This window comes from Pan troglodytes, chromosome 18, assembly GCF_028858775.2.
Source record: "Pan troglodytes isolate AG18354 chromosome 18, NHGRI_mPanTro3-v2.0_pri, whole genome shotgun sequence".
Classification (NCBI taxonomy): domain Eukaryota; kingdom Metazoa; phylum Chordata; class Mammalia; order Primates; family Hominidae; genus Pan; species Pan troglodytes.
In genome coordinates this window covers 20827034-20853891 of record NC_072416.2, presented here as the reverse complement: position 1 = coordinate 20853891, position 26858 = coordinate 20827034, and the positions used below count along the sequence as shown (strand labels likewise).

The 26858-nt window shown below is 45.4% G+C and overlaps 1 protein-coding gene across 1 annotated transcript in view; it reads left to right on the top strand.

Annotated features, from left to right (window-relative positions):
• The first annotated feature begins 2555 nt into the window (after nt 1-2555).
• The window catches only part of LOC112207969 (BOS complex subunit NOMO3-like), a 35953-nt gene continuing 11650 nt past the window's right edge, over nt 2556-26858 (top strand). The window contains exons 1-11 of the mRNA XM_054668236.2: nt 2556-2880; nt 6961-7050; nt 9913-9958; nt 13224-13324; nt 15127-15233; nt 17452-17524; nt 20987-21139; nt 22032-22169; nt 22502-22591; nt 25784-25889; nt 26073-26223. Coding sequence (XP_054524211.1) covers nt 2716-2880; nt 6961-7050; nt 9913-9958; nt 13224-13324; nt 15127-15233; nt 17452-17524; nt 20987-21139; nt 22032-22169; nt 22502-22591; nt 25784-25889; nt 26073-26223 — 1220 coding nt within the window. The 5' untranslated portion in view covers nt 2556-2715. The remainder of the gene's footprint in view (nt 2881-6960; nt 7051-9912; nt 9959-13223; nt 13325-15126; nt 15234-17451; nt 17525-20986; nt 21140-22031; nt 22170-22501; nt 22592-25783; nt 25890-26072; nt 26224-26858) is intronic.

The window sequence follows — 26858 nt, the reverse complement described above, 5'->3', positions numbered from 1 at the left end:
TGGGCATGATGGCAGGCGCCTGTAATCCCAGCTACTCGGGAGGCTGAGGCAGGAGAATTGCTTGAACCTGGGAGGTGGAGGTTGCAGTGAGCTGAGATTGTACCATTGCACTGCAGCCTGGGCAACAAGAGTGATACTCTGTCTCAAAAAAAAAAAAAAAAAAAAAAAAAAAAAAAAGAGAAAATGAATAGCCCAGGCACAGTGGGTCACGCCTGTAATCCCCAGCACTTTGGGAAGCCGAGGCAGGCAGATCACCTGAGGTCGGGAGTTTGAGATCAGCCTGACCAACATGGAGAAACACTGTCTCTACTAAAAATACAAAATCAGCCGAGCATAGTGGTGCATGCCTGTAATCTCAGCTACTTGGGAGGCTGAGGCAGGAGAATCGCTTGAACCCAGGAGGCGGAGGTTGCAGTGAGCCAAGATAGTGCCATTGTACTCCAGCCTGGGCAACAAGAGTGGAACTCCATCTCAAAAGAAAAAAAAATAATTACCACTTACACTCATTATTTGCCAGGCCCTGCTCTAAGTGCTTTACAGATCTTATCTTATTTAAGCTTCACAACCCTATGAGCTAAGTGCTATTATTAATCCCATTTTGAAGGAGTGGAGACTGAGGCACAGAGAGGTTAAGTAACTTGTCCAAAGCAACACAGCTACGAAGTGGTAGGGCCAGGATTCAAATCCACATGTCATGTGCTACTGAGGTCTGAATGCCGTGTGGTTGGGAGGGAGCACATCCTCAAGTGCCTTGTGAGCTGGCCCTGGAGAAGCAGCTATTTTCGCAATCTGCCTGGAACCCTCTAGAAAGTAGACACTTGCTCCTTTATCTCCTCACCCCTGGGGCTTAGCACATAGTAGGTGCCTATTAAATGTTGGTGGAATGACTGAAATCAAGTATTGGAGACAATTCTATTACTATTAAGCACCTGCTGTGTGCAAGCACTAAGCACTTTCCATCTCATGCAGGTTGAGTCATCCCCATTTTACAGAGGGAAAACTGAGACTCCGGAGGTTTGCGACATGGCCTGCTAACAGGCAGAGCCGGGATTCAAATCAAGATCTCACTCCAGTGAGTGAATGGGAACAGGATGCAGATGGTAGACACTGAACACGAAGAAGAAAGCACTGAGGCTGGGATGGAGAAAGACTTGCTGGCCTTTGGAAGCACAGGGGAAGGGCCATGGCTGGGAATCAGAGCAGCAAATGCAGGCGGGTGAGGCACCACCCCAACCCTTCCGTTCGACTTTACTTACCCAGAAATCCACCAGAACGTGGCTTTGGAGGGGAAGGCTGCCCCAGTCTCTGGACAGGGGTTCTGCAACAGACAAAAATGGAGAAGGGAAGTAAGTGGCAAGGGTAGGAAGACAGGACGAACTGTGTAGTTTTTTTTTTTTTTCGAGACAGGGTTTCGCTCTGTTGCCCAGGCCAGAGTACAGTGGTGTGATCTTGGCTCACTACTACCTCTGCCTCCTGGGTTCAAGCGATTCTCCTGCCTCAGCCTTCCAAAGAGCTGGGATGACAGGTGTGCGCCACCACACACAGCTAATTTTTTGTGTTTTTAGTAGAGACAGGGTTTCACCATGTTGGCCAGGCTGGTCTCAAACTCCTAACCTCAAGTGATCTGCCTATCTCGGCCTCCCAAAGTGCTGGGATTACAGGCGTCAGCCACTGTGCCCGGCCTCTTTGGTGTGTATTTTGATGTGCTGACTGGTAGTTAAATTCAGTGTACATATGAATTCACTCTTGGGACAAAATATGCTGGATTTGAGCTTGTTTTCAGGCAAATCATGTTTCATCTTGCAGAGCTAATTCAAAGTATACTGACTGCATGCACTTCTTCCTTAGGGGAAGAAAACTCATCATAATTTGTTTCTAGGCATATGTTATTAGAGCTAGGATTAAAATAAATCCTACATACTTTCTTTAATATGCTAACATTAACACGTTTCGCTTAAAAAAGTATCGATCATTTATCATGGAAAAATACACCAGCTTACACAAATTCCTAAAGCGTTTTTCGTGTGTGTGTGTGTGTGTGTGTGTGTGTGTGTGTGTGTGTAGAGACGGGGTTTCGCCATATTGCCCAGGCTGGTCTCGAACTCCTGGGCTCAAGCGATCCACCCACCTCAGCCTCCCAAAGTGCTGGGATTACAGGCGTGAGCCACACACCCGGCCCCAAAGCTTTTTGTGAGATTATATATTTTACCTGCGAAATGTATGGGTCAGAAAGATTTGAGAAAGTTGTTAGATAATTCCACCAACAAAATCTCCCGTCCTTTCCAGCTGTGATGGTGAATTCTAAAGTAGAATTCATCTTTGGAGCTTCTCCCTGTAGGCATGCACCTTGCGTTGCACCAGCAAGATGTTGCGCGGAGTCCTCCAGGCCTCTAGAGGGCAGAGATGGTCTCGTTTCCTTGCCGAGCATGCGCCTTAGTTCTCTCCTTTGGGGCTGTGAACGTGGGGTCGAAGCGCGCGTGCGCGGCGGCGGCGGGCGGCGGCGGGCGGCGGCGGGCGGCGGCGGGCGGCGGCGGGCGGCGGCGGGCGGCGGCGGGCGGCGGGCGGCGGCGGGCGGCGGCGGCGGCTGGCGGCGGCTGGCGGCGGGGCGGGGCCTGGGCTGTCAGCCGGCCTAGGAGGAGGAAGGAGCCTGCAGCGTGCAGTGTGAGGGGCGGGACCCGGCTGCCGGCGGTTGGTCTAGCTGGGGGAGGTCGGGCCATGCTGGTGGGCCAGGGCGCGGGGCCGCTGGGGCCCGCGGTGGTCACCGCCGCGGTGGTGCTGCTGCTGAGCGGCGTGGGGCCGGCGCACGGCTCGGAGGACATCGTGGTGGGCTGCGGTAGCTTCGTCAAGTCTGACGTGGAGATCAACTGCTCGCTCATCGAGGTGAGCGCCCGCCCCGCCGCCCGGCGCCGAGTCGCCAGGCCGGTGGTTCAGCCTCTCTGGGCCGCGCTGGCCTCGTCTCTGACACCGGGCGGTGTGGAGTCCTTGGAGCCCTTACCTCTTCCGAGGCTATGCTGTCCGCGGGCTCCCTGCAGCCCCTCCCCGGTCGCGCTGGAGGGGAGGTTCTTATCATGGGGTCGTCTAAGGACTGAGGGGGTGCCAGACCTCAGGTTCTTCAGAACCCGGACTCCAGATCCCCGGAACACAGACCCCAGATCCTCAAAACCCAGACCCTAAATTCCCTGGAGCCCAGACTCCATTTCTTTAAAATTTAGACCTGAGATCTCCTCGAATCAGACCCCCTGAAACTCAGATTTCCCCAAACCCACATTCCAGATCCTAGAGACCACAAACTCCACAGCCCAGAACCCCCCGAAGTTCTAATCCACTGCTCCTCCAAACCCCGCGGCATGATTTTAAAGAGCATCAATTCCCATCCCATAGATTCTGACCTAGTAGATCAGTATTGGCAACCCTGGGGCCGGAAAGCTATTTTTTATTTCTCCGGCTCCCCTCCACTTCTGAAAATGCAGAGTTGCCAGCTGCCCTGATTGCCTTAATGAGTAGTTAATGGAATTACCCTAGAGATTTGTGCTGAAGGTTTGTGTGTGTGTGTGTGTGTGTGTGTGTGTGTTTTAATTAAGTTGTAAAGTCCTGTTAAATGTTTATCAGCCCGGTGGGATTATGACCCAGAAAGTTTCCCGTAAAGAGGAAAGGGATGGATGGAGGTAGGGGCAGAATGTCATTTGTCCTGGTAGATGGGAGGGGACCAGAGCAAGGCCTGGGCCTCATTTTTGGGAGGGGATTTATGGTGGGGTAGGACAAGGAAGAGGAAAAGAGCGGGTGCCTCGGAGGTAATTTAGGAGAAAACGAAGGAAGAGGCTGGGAAATGCCAAAGAGAGGGATTGGGGAATAAGACCCCAAAGATCGTCTGAAAGCACCTTTGAGCTGTTCCAGGGCTGGCAGTGAAGGGTGAAGCTCTGTGTTCTGCAAAGCGGGCTGCTGAGGATTGGGGGAGGGGTAGGGAGTCAGTTCCACACCCCACCAGCTCTGCGACCTGCCCTTGCTCTAGGTTTCAGTTTTTGTACCTATAGGATGGTGTTGGGAGAGAAACAGTGGAACCCAGCAGATACATTTCTTTAACAAGCGGATCCGTGATCTTCTTCAAGGCCCCCTTGTTTGCTGCTTTTTCAGTCTGAAGAGGTCAGAGGTCAGGCATTGAATGAATCTACCCACTGGCAGCGGCAAGGCTCCTAGGATTTCCTGGGTACATGTTTCTGGGTGCCTATGCCACCTCCTAGGTCTGCACTGGGGACAGGACACGTTCAGGGTGGTATGGCTGTAGACGGCACAGGGCATTTCAGAAGCTGAAATGCAAGAGGCCGGTAAGGCCTCTTGCAACTTGTAGTTTCCAGGGGTTCTGGAAGGAAGGAAAAGACAGGCACCCCCCTCCACCCTCACCCTCATACTAATAGTGGCCTTGAGAGCAGAGGACAGGTTTTGTGACCCATTTCGAAGTGTGTTCCTTAAGCCCAAGAGCTGCCTGTCCAGATGGTGTGGGACACTCATTCTTTCGTAAGTAATTCAGATTCTGAAATCAGACATTTCATACTGGCCATCTTGACGTAGATTACATTGCCATCCTGTGTCCTGATTGTACTTTATGAAAGATGTAGAAATAATCATGATATTTCACGGTTATTTCTTGATTGTGTTTTTTTGCGTTCCTATGCAACTGCCGCCATTCTTCTCTAGCTTTCTCCCATCCTGGGTGTTTTTACATCGTGTTCATTGAGTCAACAACTATTTACTGAGCCCCGGCACATACTGAAGCCTTGTCCCCAGTGTGGATATAGCAGTACAGTGAACAGAACAGACAAAACTCCATACTCTCATGAGACTGACATTTTGTTCTCTAACAGGGACCTTACTGTTAAAAAAAAAAAATTATACTGGTTGCTAATACTTAACAATCAGCAGGTTTCACATTAAAAACTGGGTTCTTTATTTCTCTGGAAAACCAGCCGATCTTTAGGCTGCCACACTTGGCTTGGGTTTTGTAGTGATCTGAATCCTTTTGGATGAATGCCCCTTGATGTTGCCTCCCTAAGCGGTCTAGGCTGGTGAATTTCCAGTCCCTGCCTTAAATGCATGCATCTGAATCTCTTTGTCACCTGTAGCAAATTCACTGAGTACCTAGAGTAAGCAAGACACTGTCTCAGGCACTGGGGAATGAAGCTGTGGTCACTGACCTCTGAGAACTTTACATACAGGCTTAACCTTATTTCACACGAGTCCTTTCCCAAATGTTCAAATGTTCATTTTATGAGTTAGTCACTTTGTACATCTTCTTAGCTGGTAAGATTCGACTGTTGCATTGCAGCTCGTGTCATGGTTTGTTTCATGGTCATAGAGCATTAACATTTTGGAGGTGAGGCTTTTAGGTGCATCAGACCCAACTGCTTCCTTTTACAGACATGGAAACTGAGCCTCAGAGTGGTTGAGCTGTGCGGGTACATTTAGGAAATTTTCCTTGAGCCCGGTATGTTCCCTACGTATTACACTGTGTTGCCTTTTTCTTCAGAGAGAGATATTAAATAGTAATACAAACTGCTTTTTCCATTTTACTTATTTTATTTTGTTTTATTTTGAGGCAGGGTCTCACACTGTTGCTCAGGCTGGAGTACAGTGGCACCATCATAGCTCACCAAAGCCTCTGACTGCTGGCCTCAAGCACTCCTCCTGCCTCAGCCTCCTGAGTAGCTGAGGCTACAGGCACGTGCCATCATGCCTAGCTAATTTTTTTTCTAGTAGGGATGAGGTGTGGCTGTGTTGTCCAGGCTGGTCTCCTGGGCTCAAGTGATCCTCCTCCTTTGGCCTCCCAAAGTGCTGGGATTGCAGGCATGAGCCACCATGCCTGGCCGCAAACTGATTTTTCTTTGAATCCATATTCTATAGTAGGTGCTTAATATGCGTTGATGTGAATCTGTACAACCACATGAAAAGGAGTGGCTCTGTGTCTACACCTGAAGAAACCGAACACGAGCTTGCCCAAGGCCACGCAACACGTGGAAGACTCAGATGGCATTTGGGCATCTTACTGGGTTAACACTTCGTGTCTGGTAATGCTCAGAATGTAAGAGTTTTAGAGAGTCCTTGAAGAGAGGACAGATATTAAATGTCTTTTTAGTCTCTTTTTCTTCGGAGAATGAAAGTAATGAGAAAATTAAGTTTCTAGATGAATGTTGCTCCAAGTATTTGAAATTATTCAGAGTTAGTAAGGAAGATTTCTGGCCCTCATTCCAGACCTTTAGTTGAGAAATAGAGGTGGGCCCCAGGAATTTGCAATTTATTTTACTTTATTTTTTTTATTATTATTATTTTTGAGATGGAGTCTTGCTCTGTCTCCCAGGCTGGAGTGCTGTGGCATGATCTTGGCTCACTGCAACCTCTGCCTCCTGAGTTCAAACAATTTTCCTGCCTCAGCCTCCCAAGTACCTGGGACTACCGGTGCCTGCCACCATGCCTGGGTAACTTTTTTTGTATTTTTAGTAGGGACAGGGTTTCACCTTGTTGGCCAGGCTGGTCTCAAATTCCTGACCTTAAGTGATCTGCCCACCTCAGCCTCCTGAAGTGCTGGGAGTACTGGCATGAGCCACCGTGCCCAGCCAGGAATTTGCATGTTAATAAGCACCTTACTAATGGCAAAGTTTGCAAATTTGTTTTAGACCCAGAAACTTACACGAGCTACCTAGAGACAGCCACTAAAATACACAGAAAAGCATTGAAAAATAAGGCATTGTAATAGGCTGTAGGTGGTTTCTAATCTGAAAAACATTGAGTCACATGATTTGGGAGAGAGTTTGTTGATTTCCCTCTGTCCCCAGTAATGCCCCGTGTTAAAAGCTGGCATATAATAGGTCTTCAGTGAATGTATACTGACTGAGTGCATTCAGGTGTAATATGTGTAGTTAATTCCCAAAGGCAATGTTATGATTTCTGTTTTCCTTCCTTCCTTTCCAGATAAAGCTGTACACCAAGCATGGGACTTTGAAATACCAGACAGACTGTGCCCCTAATAATGGTTACTTTATGATCCCTTTGTATGATAAGGTAAGAGGGGACTGCTTGTCACTTATGATGGGAAGTCACTAGTGTGCCTCACCAGGCTGCACTAACCATGCCCTTTCCTACACTAGCAAATGCTCATCTGTTTTGTAAATTATTAGTGGAATATGGTAATCCTAGCCACATTTGGAGGGAGACAACTTACAAACTGCCTTGACGAATACAGTGGCTCTCTCTGTGTTTAGGGCCATTTGGCAATGTCTAGAGACGTTTTTGTTGTGACATCTGTGGCTGTGCGCTACAGTCACCCAGTGAGTAGTGGCCAGGCGTGGAGCTAAATGCGCTACAGTGCTGCCTACGACAGCCCAGATGTCAGTAGTGCCAGGGCTGAGAAACTCTGATTTCATGGAACCCGTTACTTGCAGGCAGCTTAAAGTATTGTTAAAACAATTGTATAAGTAATACATGAATTCATGAACTTTGTGAAAAAAAAAGTCAAGGTCTTTAGAAGTATGTGAAATAAATTTGTACCCTTTTCCCTCCAATTTTACCTCCCTCTGTAGTGATGACCTCTGATAATCTGATAAAGGTTTTTTTGTTTTGTTTTGTTTTGTTTTCTTCTTTTGAGATGGAGTCTCGCTGGGTCACCCAGGCTGGAGTGCAGTGGCGTGATCTTGGCTCACTCCAACCTCCACCCCCTAGGTTCAAGCCATTTTCCTTCCTCGGCCTCCCGAATAGCTGGGATTACAGGCACCTGCCACTACACCCAGCTAATGTTTTGTATTTTTAGTAGTGACGGGGTTTTGCCATGTTGGCCAGGCTGGTCTCGAACTCATGACCTCAAGTGAACCACGTGCCTCAGCCTCCCAAAGTGCTGGGATTACAGGTGTCAGCCAATGTTTCCGGCCCTCTTATAAAATTTTGATGTGCATCCTAACAGATTGCTTTCTATTTATAGTTATTCAGATATCCACGGGTACACATGCATATGTATATATGCAAATACACACAAGCACACATGCACATAGATATGTATCCACAAACACCTCTATACAATCCCATCCTCCCACATATAAACCTTTTATTTGGAAATACAGATTCATAGGAAGTTGCAAAAATAGTCAATATACATAATTTTGATTTTGATATATTTTTTAATACAAATGAAATCAAACAATAGGATTTATTCTGCAGTTTCATTTTTTCCCCTGTGTTAATGCTTTCAATACCAGAGGGACATTTGGTTTTTTCCTCTTGCGTGCTTTCAACATTAGCATAGATAGATCTACTGACTTTTTTTTTTTTTTTTTTTGAGACAGAGTCTCACTCTGTCAGCCAGGCTGGAGTGCAGTGGCGCGATCTCGGCTCACTGCAACCTCTGCCTCCTGGGTTCCAGTGATTCTTCTGCCTCAGCCTCCCAAGTAGCTGGGATTACAGGCACCCACCACCATGCCCAGCTAATTTTTTTTGTATTTTTAGTAGAGATGGTGTTTCACCATGTTGGCCAGGCTGGTTTTGAACTCCTGACCTCAGGTGATCCGCCCACCTCAGCCTCCCAGAGTGCTGGGATTACAGGCATGAGCCACCATGCTCGGCCTACTGACTTCTTTTTAATCGCTGCATAGTGTGTCAGAGTCAAACCCAAACTGTAATTTATTTAACTACTTGGACATATAGACTTTCCCCAATTTTAAAATAGTAATTTTAACATAACACACCAGGAAATATTCTTGAACTTAACTCTTCATCCAGAATGCATAGGATTGATTTCTAGAGATGGACTAGCTGGGTCTGTCCTGAAATCTATTTAATTAATTTTTAAATAGTATGAGTATCAGTCTCAAGAAACCAGGAGGCTGGATGTGGTAGCTCATGCCTGTAATCCTAGCACTTTGGGAGGTTGAGGCAGGTGGATCGCCTGAGCTCAGGAGTGTGAGACCAGCCTGGGCAACATGGTGCAACCCCATCTCTACTAAAATACAAAAAAATTAGCCGAGTGTCATGTGGATGCCTGTAGTCCCAGCTACTTGGGAGGCTGAGGCAGGAGAATCGCTTGAACCTAGGAGACGGAGGTTGCAGTGAGCCAAGATCGCACCACTTCACTCCAGCCTGGGCAACAGAGCAAAGCTCCATCTCAAAAAAAACAAAAACAAAAACAAAGAAACCAGGGTTGATAAGTAAAATGTAGTTTTATTTATTGAATTAATGAGTTAATGTATTGTTTAGAGACAGGATCTCCCTCCGCTGCCCATGCTGGAGTGCAGTGGCACAATTATGGTTCACTGCAGCACTGACCTCCTGGGCTCAAGTGATCCTCCTGCCTCTTCCACCTAAGTAGCTAAGACTGTAGGCGCCTGCCACCACACCCAGCTAATTTTTAAAGAACATTTTTTGTACAGATGGGGTCTTGCTATGTCGCTTAGGCTGGTCTTGAACTCCTGGCCTCAAGTGACCCTCCTGCCTTGGCCTCCCACAGTGTTGGGATTATAGGTGTGAGGTACTGTGCCTGGCCAAATCTAGTTTTAAGAGGTGACTTTAGTTCCTGAAGATACATGCTAACTTGTGCAACTGTAGGCACGTGAGGGCTTAATGGGAGACTCAATTAATAGAATTATAGTATGTTTAGTATTAAAAGACAGTGAGTGGCTGAACCTAGTGTCTTTAGAACTCATGAATGGGCTTCAGCACTGTCTTCTGATTGTTTAGATGAAAACTTCTGGTGTTCAGCTTCAGCTTGTAGCTTCTGAAGAGAATCAGTGCTCAGTACCATGTAGAAGAACAAGGTTTACTCTTAGAATTTCATTTCCGGTGTAAAAAAATTTCAGATTAAATGATAACACTAAACTAAATTAAGCCAGAGTCACAATTCTCATTTCTTGAAATTACATTTTCTTTTTTTCCTTTTAGGGGGATTTCATTCTGAAGATTGAGCCTCCCCTGGGGTGGAGTTTTGGTAAGTTAACTGAATCACTAGACATTCTTTGTAAAAGATTAGATGATATGCCGAATATTAATTTAGGCTAGCAGAGTGCATAAACTATTAAAATATTAAGGATCATTTCCAGTATGGAAGAGGGTTTGTATTCCTCCCCTCCTTGCCCCCATCACTCTGGTTTCGTTCGGATTTACCTTAATCTACCTTAAGACTTTCTGTCACCTTTGAAAAATAGACATCTTTTCTTCTACCTTTCTGGAAACTCCTCCCTTGCAGTTTCACTCATTACGTGGCCGTAGAACAGTATAGAACTCAAGAGTGGGGACTTGGTTCCCGTCCCAGGATGGCTGCTTTTTTAGCCCCCTCAGTTTTTTAATTTTTTATGGAATTAATTGAAACATTTAAAGATTGTGAGATTTGTCATAAAAATCCAGATTTATGTCCCATGAGATGAGAAGACTGTCAGCCTTAAACCTTACCAGTTAAATACCTTTGGGCAAGTTACTTCCCCCGTGTCAGCCTGGCTCCTCACTGTCGAGCAAGGGTAGTTATAGTCCCTGCCCCACTGGGTACTTGGAGGATTAATAAACCAATACTGAGTGTTCAGAGTGGCTGGCACGTAATTAGCAAGTACTCAGTATTCGAAAACAGCCCTTCTGCACACATCCCAATAAAAGCTCCAAACTTTCCTCATATAACTGTCTTCAGGCATAGCTGGGGAGTTGGGGATGGGGTTGAGATCAGAAGACAGGGTCTGTTTTGATGTAGTTTACATTTTTGAAGAGGAGAGACTCTTGATGTTTCAGCAGAACAGGTGTGGGTGACCCCAGTCCATGGCTTGGGGAGAGGAGTAGGGATCACCGTTGTTGATATCAGGCTTGCTCGTGCATTAGACAAGGAAGAATTTAGCACCTGCCATCGCCAAGGCTAAAATGAGGCTCAGGCAGCTGACAGCTAATTTGGCTCTGTGAGAGCAGCTCTTTTATCAGTTTGTAGTCAGGGATAGGGCGGGGGGTGCCTGGCTGGTACGTTCCAGAAAGCTGGAGAGGAATGTAGCCCTGCTCATGGCCAAAGCAGAAGTCCAGATTGGTGGCCTGGAGGAGTGTTGTGTTTGCCACCCCCCACCCTACCCCCAACTGGTGCTGTTGATAAGCTTTTTAATTGAATTATGCTTTCAGAAAAGTGCCTTGGATGAATTTTCACTAAGTGAACACACCCATGTATCCACCATCCAGATGATAAGATAGCACTTCACCAGCACCCCAGAAGTCCCCATCCTGGGTGCTCATTAGCCATCCCACCCCACCCTCCAGGTGACCACCACCCTGACCTTCTACAAATGAGAGATCCATTTGGTCGTTTTGAACTTTATACAAAGTGCTATCATGCAGGGAACTTTTTAATATCTGGTTTCTTTCACTCAACATTATGAACTTTATCTGTATCATTTGTAGCTTTAGTTCATTCTGTTTGCTGTTCAGAATTCTGATGCATAAATATAAAATTATTTATATTTTATAAAATATTTATATTTTCTTTTCTTTTTTTCTTTTTTTTGAGACTGAGTCTCGCTCTGCTGCCCAGGCTGGAGTGTGATCTCGGTTCACTGCAACTTCTGCCCGGGTTCAAGCAATTCTTGTGCCTCAGCCTCCTCAGTAGATGAGATTACAGGTGTGCACCACCACACCCAGCTAATTTTTGTATTTTTAGTAGAGATGGGGTTTCATCATGTTGACCCAGGCTGGTCTCGAACTCCTGACCTGAAGTGATCTGCCCGCTTTGGCCTCCCAAAGTGTTGGGATTATAGGCAAGAGCCACCACGCCTGGCCTGTATTTATATTTTATATTCATATTTTGTATCAGTGATCTCTTCTACTGTTGATGGCCATTTGAGTTGCTTACCGATTTTGGCCACTAAGAGTAGTGCTCCTGTGAACATTCTTGTATGTATATTTTGATACATGTGTGTCTGCATTTTTGCTGAGTATATCACAGGAGTAAAGTTGCTGAGCCATAGAGCTGATACATGCTCAGCTTTAGGTGTTTGCAAACATCCAAAGTGGATGCACCAGTTTGTGTTCTCCCAGCAGTGTACAAGGGTTTCCATTGCTCCACATCCTAACCTACACTTGGTATCGTCAGTTTTTTTTAATTTTAGCCCTTCTGGTAGGGGTGTGGTATTATCTCACTGTGGCCTTGATTTACATTCCACTGATGGCCAATGAGGTTGCACACTTTTTCGTATGTTTATGTTTATTTGCCATGGGCTAGCTATTTTTGTAAGATTCCTGTTCAAGTCTTTTGCCCATTTTTTATTGGAGTCTTTGTGTGTGTGTGTGTGTGTGTGCACGTGCATGTACGCGTGCAAGCACGTGTGTAATTCATCTTAACTGAAAATCTCATCTCATGGTTTTCCATTTTTTTCTCTACTCATTACTCCATATTCTTCCTAACCTTTCAAAAACTCAACCTTAACCCCTATTATGATGAACTCTTCAGTTAAAAAATGGAGTTAATTGCTGATATTGAAAAATCAAGAGATGGTATATAAAATCCAGATTTCCAGTTTTTCGGAGAAGTTGGAAGCTCTGGCAAAGCATGGTAGTGGTTGGCAGACTTGAGTGGCAGTTGTCTCCTTTCAATTTGCCACAGTCCCCCTGAGGATGCTCCGCTTACTTCGAACCCATGAAGCCCCTGTGGCCCTGGAGTTTGTGTTCCTGGTTTAACATGGCTGAGCTCATGTCCTTGCTCAGAGAACAGATCCAGAGCCAGACTTTTAGGGTCGAATTGGGGCTCTGTCACTCAGAAGCTCTGTGATCTTGGGAGCTCCTTTAACCTTTCTGTGCCTTAATTTACCCCTCAGTAAATTGCAGCTATTACTGCCTGTCTCTTAAGATAATTGTGAGGATTAAAGGCACTCAGCTCAGTGCCTGGTCGGTGATGAGCATTCAGGAAATAAAATTATTTGGTGCTTACTGAATTTTCACTGGAACTCTGAGATATAACTTAGCTGAAAGGCGTTGTAAAATTATTTTATACTCTAAACACGAATTCCCTCTGGGGCAGGAAACCAGGAGGCTAGGGGGATAGAGGTGAGAGGGAGACTTTTCCCAGAATACTTTTTTGTACCTTTGGATTTGGAAACACACGAGTGTATTAAGTGTTCAAAAGTGACATGAAATCTGAATAATAAAAATACATTCTACTTAGGTTCACTGTACCCCAAAACTAAGCTTGCCTTTGTGTCTTGTGCCCCCGTTTCCTCCCCTGCTTCGTTCCTCAGAGCCGACGACCGTGGAACTCCATGTGGATGGAGTCAGTGACATCTGCACAAAGGGCGGAGACATCAACTTTGTCTTCACTGGGTTCTCTGTGAATGGCAAGGTTTGTCTTTGGAACTTGATTATTTTTCCTGTTCACTCTATAATGTATACTAAATCCTTTTTTAAAAAAATGCAGGATACTTTAACCTGGGGACTTTGTTCCCACAGGGGACCCATGGATAAGTGGCAAGGGAGCCTGTGAACTCTGTACTTCATCCTGTGTAGAACGCAGCAGGTGTATTTAGGAGTGAGATTGAGGTTGCTGGTCATCCCCTCTGCTCCCAGAGCATAGGCTGTTGGTGTTTTTATTTTTTTATTTTTTATTTTGAGACAGGGTCTTGCTCTATTGCCCAGGCTGGAGTGCAGTGGTGCAATCTTGACTCACTGCAGCCTCCACCTCCCAGGTTCAAGTGATTCTCCTGCCTCACCCTCCCGCTCCTTCACCCTCCCGAGTAGCTAGGATTACAAGTGTGTGCCACCATGCCTGGGTAATTTTTGTATTTTCAGTAGAGATGGGCTTTTGCTGTGTTGGCCAGGCTGGTCTCAAACTCCTGACCTCAGGTGATCTGCCTGCCTCCACCTCCCATAGTGCTGGGATTACAGGTGTACGCTGTGCACCCAGCCGCTGTTAGTGTTTATGTCAGGGATGGCCTTTTACAGGGATGCCGAATTGGAAGGACGAACTCTCTAAGCCTTGTGGCATCTTGCTGTCCCTGTGGGTGAATTGAAGTCAGCTTCTCCCAGAGAGAGCGTGCATCTGCTTCTGACACTTACCTAGGAGGATTCCCATCATTTAAGTTCTGAGATTTTTTTGGACCGCCATGGTGGTGTGAATTTAGAGTCCTAACGGGTGTGTGCCCCAGCTCCCGCGATTCAGATTCTCAGGGGAGAGTCGTTTTTCCTCCACCCGCCCTGTGCCTGAGGTTGAGATGTGCTTCCTTCCTTCCTGTCCTTCTCTTCATGATGGGCTTCTTTCTCCTCTACCTTTGCGGTGAGGGGGAGGCCCTGCCATCCCAGCTGTATGTGTGGGCTTCTTGTTAGAGATGGGGATCTTGGGTAGTTTTTTCTTTATCGATGGTTTGCAAAATAATGGTGAATCTTTTTTTATTTTTATTTTTATTTATTTATTTTTTTGAGACAGAGTCTCGCTCTGTGGCCTAAGGTGGAGTGCAGTAGCGCAGTCTCTCTCACCACAACCTCCACCTCCTGGGTTTGAGCAATTCTCCTGCCTCAGCCTCCCCAGTAGCTGGGATTACAGGTGTGTGCCACCTGACCCAGCTAATTTTTATATTTTTATTTTTATGTATATTTACTTTTTTTTTTTTTTTTTTTGAGATGGAGTCTCCCTCTGTCACCCAGGCTGGAGTGCAGTGGCACGATTGCAGCTTACTGCAACCTCCGCCTCCTGGGTTCAAGTGATTCTCCTGCCTCAGCCTCAGGAGTAGCTGGGATTACAAGCATGTGCCGTGAGGTTCAGCTAATTTTTGTATTTTTAGTAGAGACAGGGTTTCACCATGTTGGCCAGGCTGGTCTCAAACTCCTGGCCTCAAGTGGTCTGCCTGCCTCAGCCTCCCAAAGTGCTGGGATTACAGGCGTGAGCCACCACACCCACCCAGACCAATAATGGTGAATCTATAACTGATGATGTCTTAGATTCATTGAAATAGAGTCTTATTTTACTGTTACTGTTCCCTCTCCTACCTCATCCCCAGGAAACATATCCATGATTTATATCATCTTTTCAATGGGATTCTTGACCCAAAGAGGGTTCCTGGCTCCACCTGGGAGTTGTAAGCAGGGCTGCCAGTGCTTTGAGAGGAGGGTGCTTTGCTGGGTGGGCCCTAACTTTCTTCTCCATGGCAGGTCCTCAGCAAAGGGCAGCCCCTGGGTCCTGCGGGAGTTCAGGTGTCTCTGAGAAACACTGGGACCGAAGCAAAGATCCAGTCCACAGTTACACGGCCTGGCGGAAAGTGAGTAGCGTCCTGTCTCTTAGTGTTGCCTTAGAGCCGGGCTCTGACAGGGGTCATGGAGCTGGGTTTGGGAGTTTGGATTCAGGGAGTTCTGGGTTCAGATCCTGATTCAGCCTCTTAACTTTGGGTGAGTTCATGCCCCTCAGAGTGCTGAGTTCCCCACATGTGAAATGGAATCCATTTGACCCATCTTGCCTAGCACTGATGGGATGATTAAATATGAGTTCATACTGGCCAGGCATATTGGCTTGCGCCTATAATGCCAGCACTTTGGGAGACCAGGATGGGAGGATCACTTGAGTTCAGGAGTTCGAGACCAGCCTGGACAACATAGGGAGACTCAATCTCTACAAATAATTTTAAAAATTATATCAAGTAGAGTCCCACGGGGGAAAACAATTAGCTGGGTGTGGTGGCATGCTCCTGTGGTCGCAGCTACTCGGGAGGCTGAGGCGGGAGGATTGCTTGAGCCTGGAAGGTTGAGGCTGCAGTGAGCCGTGATCATGTGCCACTGTGCTCCAGCCTCGGCAGTAGAGCAAGACCCTGTCTGAAACAAACAAAAAAAGAGTTAATACCCATAAAGCACCTGCTTCAAGGCCTGGGGCTTAGTGGGTCTTCATTTAGCAGCTCAGCCTGGCTGTGGAGCCTGCCAGCCTGGGCTTGAATCCCAGCTCCCCCATTTGCTGGCTGGTTGACCTAGGGCAAGTTCCTTAACCCCTCTGTGCCTCAGTTTCCTCTTTTGTAAATGAAGATAATTGTGGAACCTATCTCCTAAGGTACTGGAAAGAGGAAATTAATATTATTACTTCAAGCTGCCTGGCATATTAGCTCAAATAGGTTAGCTCAGTTATGATTAGAAAAAATCATTATCATTATTATAGCAAAACTGCTTTGTAGTTGGAACAGATGCCTAGCTGACCTTGCTGAGTCAGATTTAAAGCATTTATTTAATGGATGTATATAGTTGAGTTGTAAATGTTAACAGATATGCCAAGATTAATACCAGAATAGTTCAAACTGATAATTCCGAAAGCGTTCAAATCATTACTAACTCCGTTAATATACAAACTGAGTAAATTGCAAAATAGAAGTTTATAATGAGTCTGTCAGTAAGTTATTCAATTTTAAAGTTATTATTGTTGAAACTAGTTTTCATTTTTGAAATAACATTTACTTCTGCTTGACTGGTGCCTCTCCAGCCCTGGTGTGTAGCAGGAATATGGAGCTGTAATTTTTTTTCTGGGCTAGTAATTTGGTGTTGACCTTACTAGAAAAAAATAGTGTTTTGAGCCTTCTGAATACCTTTCATCTGCACTAACTGAAACAATGAAACATGTAGCACTGGGCTATTATGAAAATGAAATAGAAGCTCAATCTTACCAATACTTGTAGTAATGTGGTTTCCAAGCCCTATCCAGTTATTGCAGGCAAGATTTGATACAATAAAATACCACAGAAGAAATCAAATGCGTTTTCTAGTTCATTTCACTGGACTTAGCCTTCTCATTTGTCAGTTGCCTTACAAATTTGAAGGGATAAACATGTTAGTATACTGGCAGCAGCATTTCCAGCTTTAGCTCGGCTCACTCTGGTGTTAGTCTGTCTATGGCTAGTAGAGTAATTTTCATCAGCTGCTGGTTTCTTATCTCAGTTGCTTTGTGCAAAAACCCAGAATGACTTATCTGTGTTTCTCTAAAGCCTTTTTTCTGGGATTCAAAGCTTGTGATAGTTTACCCTGCCCTGTGTCATTTGCATCATCTTGGGTCAGCGTCCCCCTCAGCCTGTGCATCTGTTCTGTTCTTTTTCACCCCACTTCTCCCTTCCCATGTGTTTCCTTGGACACTTCTGTCCCCTTCTCCTTGTCAGTTCATGCCTGTCACCTCTGTCAAACCCAGTCGAATGTTCTGTGACTGGTCCCTGCTGTGCTACAAGGATTGGTTTTATGCCAGAAATCCTTGAGATTAAGGGAGACGTAAGCACTCCTCTTTCCGATCAGCACATGGAGCACCCCTCTTGGCACACAGTAAGTGCTCAATAAGCGCTCTTTTATGCAGATTTGTACAGTGAAGGATTGAATTTCATTCATGCTCATTTAACAAGCTAATGGAAGTTTGCGATAATTCCAACATTGTTTTTCTTGTGCTGCCAACATTAGTCATAGAATTAGAAATACTTGGGTGGTTTGGAGAAAGTTAAATGGTTATTTTTTATGTCTTAGGTTTGCATTTTTTAAAGTTCTGCCTGGAGATTATGAAATCCTCGCAACTCATCCAACCTGGGCGTTGAAAGAGGTGAGTGTGACAGCTACGTCTATAGCCATGCCAATAATATGCTGGTCTTGGGACAGATGTAGGGCTTTTCAATTTAGGATATGAAAAGAATTTATGGTTTCTCCAGGACCAGATGAAGAACCAATGGTGCTGTTGTTTAGTTTGGTAGTTATTTATAAGGTGTAACTCCTCACTGTAGCAGATGTTGCTTGTGTTAGTTTCAGTTTTAGGTGACAGTGTTGTCTTCCTGCTGTGAAATAGATCTGTTTTATTAACTATAGCTATTTTATACTAAATCAACAACAGAAGGCCCTGACGAGATTTATTTGTTGTTCTTTTTTCAGCCTGAAACAGAAATCTGTAAATATACTAAACATTCTAGAAACTGTGGTACGCGTGACCAAGGAGAATGTATGAGAATGTTTATTGCAGCTTTGTTTGTAATAGCAAAATATTGTAAACTACCTAAATGCCTTTTAAGAGAAGAATGGATTGGGGTTCCATCATACAATAGGCTGCTGTATGTCAGCAGTAATGAATGAACCAGAGCTACATATATTAATGTAACTACATTTAAAAACAGAGTTGAAGGAAATATGATTTTAAATACTTGTGATAATCATTTATGGATACAGTCTTTTTTTTTTTTTTAAAAGATGGAGTCTCGCTCTGTTGTCAAGACTGGAGTGCAGTGGCGTGATCTTGGCTTATTGCAACCTTGGCCTTCTGTGTCCAAGCGAGTCTCCGGCTTCAGTCTCCTGAGCAGCTGAATTACAGGGATGTGCCACCACGCCCAGCTAATTTTTGTATTTTTAGTATATATGGGATTTTGCCATGTTGGCCAGGCTGGTCTCGAACTCCTAGCCTCAAATGATCCACCAGCCCCGGGCTCTCAAAGTGGTGGGATTACAGGTATAAACCAGTGCACTCGGCCAGATACAGTCTTTTTTTTTTTTTTTTTGCAACAGGGTCTTGCTCTGTTGCCCAGGCTAGAGTACAGTGACATATTCATGGCTCATTGCGGCCTCTGGTTCCTGGCCTTAAGCGATCCTTCCACCTTGGCCTCCCAGGGATCTGGAACTGCAGGCATGTGCCACTGCCCCTAGCTAAGGATACAGTCTTTGTTTTTGAGATGAAGTCTTGCTCTTGTTGCCCAGGCTGGAGTGCAATGGCGCGATCTCAGCTCATTGCAACCTCCGCCTCTTGGGTTCAAGCGATTCTCCTGCCTCAGCCTCCTGAGTAGCTGGGGTTACAGGCACCTGCCACCATGCCCAGTTAATTTTTGTATTTTTAGTAGGGACAGGGAGGATACGGTCTTATGTAGAAAAATTATGAAGACATGTATGGGAATAGCAGACGCTGTTCAAAATGATACTGACTTCTAGAGAAAGAGGGAGGAGGGGGACTTTGGGGTATGCCAGCATCTTGAATTGTATTTTTTTAAATTTGTTTAGCTGGTTAGAAGGTATGTAAGTGTTCTTTACCATATCTTTTTTTGTTTGACTGAAATAGTTTATAGTTAAAGATCAAAAAAGGAACTCCACCTGGTAGGTGAGGTTCTGTAATAGCTGTGAAAGACCAAATTAAAATAAGACTTAAGGGACATCTTGACATGTTAGCTTGTGTGTTAGTATTGAAGCTGTATCTCATTTTTGCTAAAGAAGCATTGGAATCAGTATTTCAGCTTCTACTCTATATGTTTTATTATTATTTTTACTCTGTAGGTTTTACGCACTTATAATTGATGATAGTTTCACACCTAGATGTCTCTTCTTACTGTTTATGACTTTTGGTTTTGGGGGTTTTTCTCTTCTGCAGCAACATTTAAAAATATTTTATTCGAGGCTGGGTGCAGTTGCTCATGCTGTAATTCCAGCATTTTGGGAGGCTGAGGTGGGTGGATCACTTGAGGTCAGGAGTTCGAGACCAACCTGGCCAACATGGTGAAACCGCATCTCTACTAAAAATAGAAAAAAATTAGCCAGGAATGGTGGCATACACCTGTAATCCCAGCTACTCGGGAGGCTGAGGCAGGAGAATCGCTTGAACCTGGGAGGTGGAGGTAGCAGTGAGCCAAGATTGCACCACTGCACTTCAGCTTGGGTGACAGAGTGAGACTCCATCTCAAAAAAAAAAAAAAAAAAAAAAAAAAAAATTTATTCGAAATGAAAGAGCTTACACATTTATAAATAGAAGAGATTCTAAGGTTTACATTGTATGTTAATTGTCTGCATAGAAGAATCTGAGTTTATTAATATGAGATTAGGATTTTCAAGTAAAGCATGTTGTTAGAAGTCAGGATAATGTTTATCCTCCTGGGGTGTTAGTGACCGGAAGCAAGTGTGAGGGCACTTCTGGCTTGCTGGTGCTATTCTGTTGGGTAACCAGTGCCCAATTTGTGACAAGCCCTGTGCTGTGTGCTTAGAATCTGTACACTTTTCTCTGTGTTTATTGTACCTTAACAAAAATGTTAAAAAATATACACATATTGTGAAAAGAACAACTTAAGGCAAATTAAACAGAGTTTAATTGAGCATAGAACAATTTGTCAATTGGGCAGCCCCCTGAGCCAGTATAGGTTTACAGCGACTGTGGCACTGTTGCGTGATTGGAAAGGGTTTATGGACAGAAAAAGAAAGTGACGGACAGAAAGTGGAAGTGAGGTACAGAAACAGTTGGATTGGTTACAGCTGGACGTTTGTCTTATTTGCACATGGTTTGAACAGTTGGCTGCCTGTGAGTAGTTGAAGGGTGGCTGCTTGAATTGGCTGAGACTTGGCAACACATACAGAGAAACCTTTAGGCCAAACTTAAAATATGTAAGGAGGCAGCTTTAGGCTAATCTTCAGTTAACACTATATATCATTAAAAATAGAAAAAAAGGCAAAATATGCTCATTAAAAAAATTGGAACATACAGAGGAATATAAAGCAGTGGAAACAAATTTTGGAAGCTGGAAAAGTATACAAGTAAAATAGCACCATATAGACAAAATCATTATTGTTTACATTTTGCCACATTTCCTTTCACTTCATTTTGGGCATTAAAAAATAATGATAAGCCAGGCACGGTGGCTCACACCTGTAATCCCAGCACTTTGGGAGGCTGAGGCGGGTGGATCACCTGAGGTCAGGAGTTCGAGACCAGCCTGGCCAACATGGTGAAACCCTGTCTCTACTAAAAATACAAAAATTAGCCGGGCATGGTGGCGAGCGCTTGTAATCCCCGCTACTTGGGAGGCTGAGGCAGGAGAATCTCTTGAACCCAGGAGGCAGAGGTTGCAGTGAGCCGAGGTTGCGCCATTGCACTCAAGCCTGTGCGACATACTGAGACTCCGTCTCAAAAAAAGAAGTGATCATACTGAATAAGCAATTTTATAGATTATGTTTCCCAGTTAATATTTTAGCTTCAGCGTGTCCTCATGTTGTTAGGCACTTTGCAAGTGTTTATTTTTTTACAGGTTAAAATCTTTTTCTGTTACAGGCAAGCACCACAGTGCGTGTAACCAACTCCAATGCCAATGCGGCCAGTCCCCTCATAGTTGCTGGCTACAATGTGTCTGGCTCTGTCCGAAGTGATGGGGAGCCCATGAAAGGGGTGAAGTTTCTTCTCTTTTCTTCTTTAGTAACTAAAGAGGTAAGCAAAGAAAAGAACAAAAGAGATGGTGTGAGGGGTAGGAGGGTGGGGGAGTATAGCCCAGAACGTACTGTTGTAAGAAATGCAGGTCTGAGTTGATTTATCATTTTAACACTTAAGAATATCGTCTGTCTCAGGCCGGGTGTGGTAGCTCATGCCTGCAATCCCAGCACTTTGGGAGGCCAAGGTGGGTGGATCACTTGAGCTCAGGAGTTTTAGACCAGCCTGGCCAACATTATGAAACCCCATCTCTACTAAAAATACAAAAACATTAGCCGGGCATGTTGGCACGTGCCTGTAGTCCCGGCTGCGTGGGAGGCTGAGGCAGTAGAATCGCCTGAACCCAGGAGGTGGAGGTTGCAGTGAGCCGAGATCACGCCATTGCACTCCAGCCTGGGTGACAGAGTGAGACTGTCTCAAAAAAAAAAAAAAAAAAAAAAAATTCAAGAATATCATGTGTCTCTGTTGACTCACAAGACATTGCACATCTACACTGGGAGGCAGTGGTATGTGATGGAAAGTACACAGGCTTTGAAATCAGACCTGGGTTTAAACAAATCTCAGGTTTAAACAAATTCCTCTTCCTAGCTGTGCGACCCTGGGCCGGTCACATTACCTTCCTGAGCCTCCGTTTCCTTATTTGGAGAATGGTGACCCACCATAAGGAAGGACAGTCGTGTCATCTTTCCCGGGAAGACTGTGCCAGTTTTTAACTTTGCAACTTGAATGTCAAGATTTTTGTTCCTTTTTTCTGTATTAATGTGTCTTAGATTTCAGAAATACATATATTGACACGAAACTTTAAAAAATTTTCCTATAATGTGGCTAATTGATGGTATTCAGAACATGTAAATGGAAAAGGAAGTTTTGTCTTTTTTACCCCCTGGCATAGGATGTCCTGGGCTGCAATGTCTCACCAGTGCCTGGGTTCCAGCCCCAAGACGAGAGTCTGGTGTATTTGTGCTACACGGTCTCCAGAGAAGATGGCTCGTTCTCTTTCTATTCCTTGCCAAGTGGGGGCTACACGGTGGTGAGTGAAGCAGATTTCCGTTCTGTTTATGTCTGGGACTCTCATGACACAGTAAAAGCCAATGCTGTTCGGGTGTTAAAGGAAAAGATGGTTGGCCTGCAGTTCTCTGAACACGCTGTTAAGCAGTAACTTACTTAAGATGAGACACTCACCCCTTCGTAATAGCTACAAAAAGGGCAAGGCTTCCTCTTTTCGAATCTGCAACAGTTATGATGAATGTTTCTCTTGTTCTGTCTGAACCCCTTGTCATTTGTGGGCTGCTAGATCGATTATTAATATTGCTGATTGATCATGTTAGTGGTTCTTAGTAATTAACAGACTCTTCCTTCCAGATTCCGTTCTATCGAGGGGAGAGGATTACCTTTGATGTGGCGCCTTCCAGACTTGACTTCACAGTGGAGCATGACAGCCTGAAAATCGAGGTAAGGCTTTTCTGTCTTCTGGAGGGACAGGTGTTTGAGTTCCCATCCCTAGGCACAGGTATTGCAAACATGTTTAAAAAAAAAAATCAATTATTTTATCTGGAAGGGCTGTTGGAAAAAATGCCATCTGGTATTATATTCTTACACATGGTGTCCTTATCGTAGAGAGCTGGATTCCTAGTTAAATCTACTCATTCAGTGAAATATATTTATTGATTGCCAGTGACATACGTTTCAGGCACCATCCAGGACTGGGGATACAGCAGTGACCAAAAGAGGCAAAAATGCTTGTCCCTGTGGACCTCATTTTTTTTTTTTTTTTTTTTTAAGATAGGGTCTCACTGTGTGGCTCAAGCTGGAGTGCAGTGGTACGATCTCGTCTCACTGCAGCCATTGCCTCCAGGGCTCAAGTGATCCTCCCACCTCAGCCTGTTGAGTAGCTGGGACCACAGGCGCGTGCCACCATGCCCAGCTAATTTTTGTATTTTTGTTAGAGATGGGGTTTCACCATGTTGCCCAGGCTGTTCTCTAACTCCTGGGTTCAAGTGATCTGCCTGCCTCGGCTTCCCAAAGTGTTGGGATTACAGGTGTGAGCCATCGCACCTGGCTAGACCTCATGTTCTAATGACAGGAAGGGTCAATACATGTATAGATGTATAAGTTAGAAAGTACAGTAGAAGGTGATAAGTGTTCTCTAGAAAAATAAAGGAAGAAAGGAGGTCGTACAGTATCAGGGTGGAGACAGGGGTTGCAGTTGTACATAGGGTGTTTTTGGGAAGTCCTCCCTGTGAAGGTGACATTTGAGCAACAACCTGAAGGGAAAGAACAAGAGAACCATACTTCACTCCTGCAGGAAGAGTGTGTAAGACTGAGGGAACGGCACGTGCAAAGGTCCTGAGGCAGGAGTGTGCTGAAGGGTTTGGGGCATCCCAAGGAGGCTAGGGTGGCTGGAGTGGAGGGAATGAGCAAGGAAGGAGGAGGCGGAAAGAGGGTCAGGGAGGTGACAGGGCAGATTGTGCAGGGCTTGGTGGGCCACTTTGCCTATAACTCTGGGTGAGAATTGGTGCCACTGGAAGGTTCCTAGCAGAGGAGTGGCGTGATCCTTCTGGCAGCTGTGTTGAGGAGAGTTTGCAGGGTGTCGGTGGAAGTGGGAGACCAGTTGGGATGCCATGGCCGTAAACCAGGTGAGAACTGGCAGAGCTTGGACCGTGATGGTAGGAATGGGCAGTGTGATACATGGCTTGATAAACTGCCTAGACCCTCACATAAATGGTAAATGTATTTTTCATCTCACTTACGTCTCCTTTAATTACAGAAGTAGAAAATGGTTACTGTAGAAAATTGGCTAGCTAGAACAAATCCCAAAAGAAAATAACAGCCTCTCCTAAGTGGACCACCCGATGTTAGAGTTATCGAAGCAATTATATTTTAATCATTTTCTCTTAATATTACATTTGAAAGTACTGTGTTAAAATCGCTTAAACTGGCAGAAGCGGACTTTTAGGTCATATGCACAGTGGGGTGCAGACTCTGCATTTTAAGGTTCAGTGGAGTGTTTGACCGTTCTGCTGTACACTGGAGGGGAAAGAGAAGGGTAAGAAGATGAAGCCTTTACTTTGCTTCTCGTAGCTTGCAGAGAAGGATGGGGGCAGGTGAGCAGAGACAGCTATTCCCAGATTACAGCCAAATACATATTTTGAAAATGATGAATGGAATTTCAGGGAATGGGGCCCTGTAAGTTCCCTGAGGTCAGGTACCGTGTCTTATTCTTTACTGTTTTCCTAACATGGGATTTAGTGCCTGGCACATAGTAGGTGCCCAGCAAAAATATTTGTTGAGTACATATGTGAATTAATAAGTAGGTAATGCATGGAATGAAACATGTCTTTTTGGAAAGATCAAGAAGGACTACCTGTCATGTGAGACCATCACTAAGAAACCATTTGCTGAAAAAAAAATTAAAAAATAAAAAAGAAGGGCTACCTGCATAAAAAGGAAGTCATTTAATTATTTAAAGCTTCATCTCAAATGCTGTTGCACACGTGCGTGCACACATTCATTCAGGAGTCAGTTATTGAGTGCCTGCTGTGTACCAGGTGACTAAGACAGAAAAAGTCCCTGTCTCCATGAGGTAACATGCTAGTGGGAGGGAGACAACTAAGAAATCGAACGAGGACATTTCAGATACTGGTAAGTTTGTTGAAGATACTAAAATAGGTTAGCAGTGGTGACCTTGGGGATACACAGATCAGGGCTGGAACTCAGTAACTGCAGAGAAAGCACAGGTGTGCTGCTCACAGGCGAGTGGGGCACAGACACAGACACAGACACATGGAGCATGGGACCATGTGTGAGCCAGTGATGGTGGTGGAGGAGGGTGGTCTAGGTGGATTTCTTTTTTTTTTTTTTTTCTTTGAGACAGAGTCTTGCTGCTTCACACAGGCTGGCACTATCTTGGCTCACTGCAACCTCCGCATCCCGAGTTGAAGCGATTCTCCTGCCTCAGCCTCCCGAGTAGCTGGGATTACAGGCGCCTGCCACCACATCTGGCTAATTTTTGTATTTTTAGTGGAGACAGGGCTTCACCATGTTGGCCAGGCTGGTCTTGGACTCCTGACCTCAAGTGATCTGCCTGCCTCGGCCTCCCAAAGTGCTGGGATTACAGGCGTGAACCACTGCGCCTGGCCTAGGTGGATTTCATAAGGACCTGTGTTCAGGTCGTGGTGGAAAGACAGGAGGGGGCACGTGAGACCTTGCAGAGGTGGAATCCACAGGACTGATCGATGCTGGAGGAGCGGGGCGGGGCATCCGAAGTGATGCCGGGGTGTGCATGGGAGACTGGAGGAAGACGTGGTTCACCAAAATGGGGGCATCTGGAGGGGAGGAGATGGCACAGGGGTAAGGGTGGGGGGCTTCTAGAAGCTTGAGTCAGTGACCTTTTAACGAGGGAAGTAAGTCTCTAGACTTTTCTGTTGTTTGACACTCAGCAGTGTGTTGGGAACACAACAGAGAAGACAGATGTGGGTAAAGTGAGAGGGAGCCCGGCTGGCACACAGGACCGGGGCACTGAGTGTTGGGAGGTGGGCGGCAGGAGCAGACATGGTAGGTGGTGGCCGGCGCAGCAGAAGGAGGCTTTGTGGCTCTGGCACAGGAGCACCTTCGAGCACCTTCTTCTTGTTCTTTGTTTTCTAGCCCGTGTTCCACGTCATGGGATTCTCCGTCACCGGGAGGGTCTTGAACGGACCCGAAGGAGATGGTGTTCCAGAAGCAGTAGTCACCCTGAATAACCAAATCAAAGGTGGGCTGACACAGCAGCCCCAGGCTGATGGCCAGCGCTGTTTTTGGATCACAGAGAGAAATGGAGAGGAACTGATGACTATATGAGAACATGGCAGCTTTTGGTCTCAAGTATTCTGGTGTACATGTAAGGATACACTGTTGTTTTTGGCTTATCTTCTGTTTGTGTGTTTTTGTTTTACAGTTAAAACAAAAGCTGATGGCTCATTCCGCCTTGAGAACATAACCACAGGGACATACACCATCCATGCTCAGAAAGAGCACCTCTACTTTGAAACGGTCACCATCAAAATTGCACCGAACACACCTCAGCTGGCTGACATTATTGCAACGGGGTAAGCTTATCGTGTGGATTTGGAAGCGCCAGTAAATATGCTGGCAGCCAGTGTAGAACAAAATGACCTGTGATCTGTGTGTCTTGCCGAGCTTAAGAACTTAAGAAAGATTAGTACTTTTTTTTTTTTTTTTTTGAGAGTCAGAGTCTTGCCCTGTTGCCCAGGCTGTAGTGCAGTGGTGCCATCTCGATTCACTGCAACCTCTGCCTCCCAGGTTCAAGTGATTCTCCTGCCTCAGCTTCCCAAGTAGCTGGGACTACAGGCGTGCCCCACCACACCCAGCTAATTTTTGTATTTTTAAGTAGAGACAGGGTTTCACTCTATGTTGGCCAGGCTAGTCTCAAAACTCCTAACCTCAGGCTGTCTGCCTGCTTTGGCCTCCCAAAGTGCTGGGATTATAGGTGTGAGACACTGCACCCGGCCAAGAAAGATTAGTTCTAAATCTTACAAACTGAAGGTACTGACATGTCGGATGCTTAATGAAAAGTCCCTTGCTTCAAATTAAAATGGGCTTGTGAAATTAAAAAATCTTTCATGTCTGACTTTCACGATCTTTCACAGGACCCCTCTTTGCTTAATCTTTGAGGATTTTTGGAAGATGATATTGTTGGTTGAGAAAGCTTATTGGAAGATGC